Source organism: Quercus lobata, chromosome 10 (genome assembly GCF_001633185.2).
Source record: "Quercus lobata isolate SW786 chromosome 10, ValleyOak3.0 Primary Assembly, whole genome shotgun sequence".
NCBI lineage: Eukaryota > Viridiplantae > Streptophyta > Magnoliopsida > Fagales > Fagaceae > Quercus > Quercus lobata.
In genome coordinates this window covers 17,448,461-17,453,562 of record NC_044913.1, presented here as the reverse complement: position 1 = coordinate 17,453,562, position 5,102 = coordinate 17,448,461, and the positions used below count along the sequence as shown (strand labels likewise).

The 5,102-nt window shown below is 37.8% G+C and overlaps 1 protein-coding gene across 1 annotated transcript; it reads right to left on the bottom strand.

Annotated features, from left to right (window-relative positions):
- Positions 1 to 3,249: 3,249 nt before the first annotated feature.
- On the bottom strand, positions 3,250 to 3,923 carry LOC115964436 (protein DELAY OF GERMINATION 1-like). The gene has a single exon (XM_031083746.1). It carries the CDS (start codon positions 3,904 to 3,906, stop codon positions 3,250 to 3,252), a length of 657 nt encoding a protein of 218 aa, XP_030939606.1. The 5' UTR covers positions 3,907 to 3,923.
- Between the last annotated feature and the right edge of the window lie 1,179 nt (positions 3,924 to 5,102).

The window sequence follows — 5,102 nt, the reverse complement described above, 5'->3', positions numbered from 1 at the left end:
GCTTCTATTTATAGGAGTTTTGGGGTGGGTGAGCGACACGTGGCGGAGCTTGATTGGTGACACATGTCACAGCTTGATTGGTCCGCTTAAGTCATCGCTTACACGTGCGAGGTTGCTTGAGTCATCGCTTACACGTGCGAGGTTGCTTGAGTCATCGCTTACACGTGCGAGGCATCGCTTACACGTGCGAGGCTGCTTGAGTCATCGCTTACATGTGCACTGATGCGTGATTGGCTCTTGCATGACACTTGGCAAATTTCTGTTGGCTTCTGAATAGTGATAGCAAAACCTAGCAGCAATACATGGTGTTCTGTAATTGGCTGTATTTTGTGGACTTGGTAATGTGACGTGTCAGCTTGTGATAGGTCGGGAATTTTCCCTCTCTACAAATGCCCCCTCGAGACTCGTTTACACACACGGTCTCGGAGTGTGGTGTGGGAATGAGTTTCGAAAAAATGGATTTTTGGTACTTGACTCTTTAAGTGAAGTAGTTGAAGGTAGTGGAGCTGTTGAAGGTGGTGGAGCTGTTGAAGGTGGTGGAGCTTTCAGAAGCATGAGATTAAGTTGAAGTACTTTCAGGAGTAGCGAGCAGGATGAGACATAGTGATCACTTTGTTTTTTCTGTAAATCAAGTACGTGATCATCTTGATGCTTAGGGAGGCGTTCAAGATAATATAATGAATGTCGCCTTAGCTAGGCTAAGATGAGACTTATGGGAGTCGTACTTGAAGTGTATCCACAACTTCATGAAGCATGAATAAAACCAAATGTGAGATCTTGGACAGGAACTTGATGTGTAACTGTGCTGAGAAACTCAGGTTGGTTGCTTTTGTGGCAATTGGACTAAGATTTGTACGGTGTTTAAGTGTGACAAGCCCAGTTGAGTGGGAGCTCCACCTTAGCATACAAATTATACTGTATGTGTTATAGCCGACCAATTAAGGGAGTGATTGTAAAGATCCCTACTCCGTTACTATGTGAGCCCTAGTCGACCATTATATGGTCCATTCTGTGCCCTTTTTCAACCTAGAACTATGTCATGAAGTGAATGTTTGATGTCGCTATTTTAGCATGTCATCTCAGGGCCATGATATATACGGTCTTGCGGAGCATGTCTAGGAAAGCGGTCAGGTGTAAATGAATTGACATGAGTGTCTGGGAAAGATTATTTAGAACACACCATTTATTTTATGGCTCATAGCCCGGGTGATTATGAGGAATTTGTAATCATGAGCATATTATATGGTATAGGATCAAGTGTTGCTTTGAGTTTTGAACTCATGAGGGATTAAAGAAACTTGATCGGGTGTGATCAAATAATCTGGGGCATAGACGAGATACAATGAGTGATGTACTATGTTAGTTTAGATGGTGACTTAATATAGTACTCCTACCCTACACCTTCTCGTCAGGTCGCACACTCCATTTTTCTGTATAAAGAGAGGATTGGACAAAAGATTGAGGGGAGCTAGTTCTGTCTATAGTACCCAGTGTGGACAAGTGGGAGATGTTAGAAATTGGGCTGGTTTTGGTCCAACCCATAAACCATGGCCCATGGATCGTCCACATGGGTTATCTGATAAGTAAGTTTAAATTTGAACTTAACAGATATTGATATGAGTTATCAATATCAGTAGTGGAGTCATTTAAATTTAAAAGATGAGATCTTTTAGGGATCACATATATCTGGTAGTAAGTGAATCTCTACTAGTATTTAAATACTCCTACATCAGTCAGATAGGGGTCAGACACAGTGAGTGAACATACGTATAGTTTTGAGTGCTCTCTCAAAATAAGCCGTCTCTCTGGGACATCATCTACTGTTCCTTAGAATTTGGAGCATGGAAACTAGGAGAGACTCTAGTAGCCTTTCCTACGACTTGGAGGTGTTCCACAAAGGAGATCGTGAGGAGTTCGTAAAGCAAGCAAAGTGAAAGATCCGGCAATTTGGTGATTTGCTCCACCAAAGGTATGTGTCTACATGACCTCTAGTAAGGTATATATTTATTCAACAAATTTAAAGTTATTAAGTCTATTTTATGATTGCTCTTATCATCAAACTAAAATACTAATTAGTTTTTTGTATAATAGAATTTAGAACTCATATTTTTTATTTGATGAAAATTTTTTTTTATTAGTCTAGTTATCTGAAACCCATACATAAGATGGATGCTTAAGCACAAAAATTACTATACCTATAATTGTGGGCACAGATATTTTAAAGGGACAGCATGCGCACTAGCATACTGCAATACTTTATTTTGATAAAATATACTGCAATACTTGCACAATACTAGCATTTAACCAAACCTGAAACCAACACATTTATCCATGTTAAATATTAGCATTGATACACCATGTTGAATATGCTAATATGGATGCGGAAGCGAAAGCATAAAATATAGAATACAGTAACACACGAGAGTTACGTGGTTCAACCTAACGGCTTACATCCACGGAGGAAACCCTAAATGGCTACATCAATAATATATTAGAGTGTAGTACAAATCCTGTATTATAATGAATCATAACATGTGTATATATAGTAGACTAAACCCTAGACTAATAGACTTCTAGTACAAGTAGGAGACTTGACTTGCACACAAAGTAGAATTAGGTTTGGGCTTATGCTAATGGGCTAATATATCTTTAACACCCCCTCTCAAACTCAAGATGGAAGTTTGATGAAATCTTGAGATTTGATAAGGTTGAGAAGGTCCCTTGAATGAAGTTTGGCTCTGTGACGGTAATTTGAGGAAGGCAATAATCTTGCAGTGTTGATGTGACTTCTAACGGTGGCTTGACTATACCGGAGAGTTTTGACGGCAGTAGTAGGAAGCCAAAGAAGATGAACGCAGCGAAAAAAAAAAACACCGAGGAAGACAAAGATTGCTCTTAAAAATACCGCAAGGACAGAAAACCATGACCACAAGAAGGTGGCTCTAATACCATGTTAAATATTAGCATTGATACACCATGTTGAATATGCTAGTATGGATGTGGAAGCGAAAGCATAAAATATAGAACACAGTAACACACGAGAGTTACGTGGTTCAACCTAACGGCCTACATCCACGGAGGAAACCCTAAAGGGCTACATCAATAATATATTAGAGTGTAGTACAAATCCTGTATTATAATGAATCATAACATATGTATATATAGTAGACTAAACCCTAGACTAATAGACTTCTAGTACAAGTAGGAGACTTGACTTGCACACAAAGTAGAATTAGGTTTGAGCTTATGCTAATGGGCTAATATATCTTTAACAATCTGCTTATCCATAGTGCGACATAAGAAAACACCAACCATAGCTTTCTCATGTTGATCCAGAGCCTTGTCAACTTCTCTATTTATCTCACCGACATGGAACAACCCCTTTGCAATCATTGCAATGGGCTGATCTGCTACATCCTCTTGCAAACTCGCCAACTGGGTTGTCAATTTTTCCTCAGCTCTGATCGTTTTGCTGTGCAAACTGTCGAGTTGGTGAAGTTGTTTGGAACAAAGGTCGCCGAGTTTCCCAGTGCTTGTGCCCTGAAGGAACTCGTTGAGCTGAGCCTCAATTTCCAACCCACTCAGCGCATAAATGAGTCTGATATATTGGGAAGGTCTGCAACCAGCGATCCAAAGCAGCGAGTTTTCCCAGTTGGTGCACCAGGTTGGAGCAAAGAAAGCAGAAACGTCGTTCTGGGCTAGTCGGCTTCGCTTGTCAGCGTAGTCTTGGAAGTGTTTGATGCGCTTTTCTACGAGTTGGATTAGGTCGTTTCCATTGTTGATGTTGTTGTTGTGGTGGTGGGCGTGTAGGGCTAGCGCTTGGTGGAGCTCTAAGAGCTCTTCTTGTTGGAGATTCATCCATTTGAGGAAACAGCATTGGGAGCGCTCTTGGTCATCACTTGCCATTGATGAAGTGGGTAAAGCAGTTTGGGCTATTTGAGTGATATCAACGTGCCACTATATATGCTTTACACGTGAGGCCAAGTGTCTAAAACGGGACAAAAGAAGTAGATCATCAATTTCAGCAGTCGGTTGCAGAAAATTTTTGGACTTTTGTCCTGATAGATTAGATGTAGAAACAGATAAAATCTTCGATCAATCTGCTAGCATTAATTCATGTGCGATATTTTTCTTTTCCTTTTTTTTCCTTTGCCTTGGACCAACAAAAGCATTTTTTTTTTATTTTTTTTGAGAGAGGGACCAACAAAAGCTTTACATATAGAAAAAAATTGTTAATTTTTAAAAATAATGTATGTGTTATTTATTTATTTATTTTTTTAATTTATAACTGAAACCGTGATTTAATTTCAAGTTATAAAAACACAATGTGTTCTGTTGAAAACACATACCGCCCTTGCATATATGCAGTTATTTTTCTAATAAACTTTGTACACACCTTTATTTAGGCATAAATTATAACTCTAATTGACATGAAGTGATAATGCGTATGAAAGTTGTACAATAAAGAATGCATGAGAATTAATATCATTAAATAATGCCAACTTTTTTGTTTTTTCAATAGGAAATATATGCCAACTTTTTTTTGGATAGGAAGACTGAAAGCTTTATCGATCAATCACAAAGAGAATGATACATTGTGGTGAAGAGCTAGCTTAATAAAGCAAGAATTCTCTTTCATCTAGGCAATAAAATTAACAATACTTATAGCATGTTTTGCTAACAGATGCGCTGACCTATTACCTTGTCTACGAATATGTGAAAATTCAACACGGTACACAAACCAAGGGAGTTAATACCGTATCGGAGGCTGTACCGATTTGGCCAGCGGTACGATATATTTCGGATATCAGTCAATACCGGTGTACCGTTTCGGGTTTACCGCTATTTTTTATATTTATAAATAAATATATATATATATATATATATATGTATGTATGTATGTATGTGTGTGTGTGTATATATATATAATAATAAATATAAAAGTTTACAATAAAACATTTCCTCAATTCAAAACTAATTATTCATGGTTTTAGACTTTAGTATCAATTTAAAAAAAAAAAAAAACACAATATAAAAAAATAGGAAAAGCTTAAAAAGTTAACCATTGCCTATTAGAAAAACAAATAATATAATAAAATCAA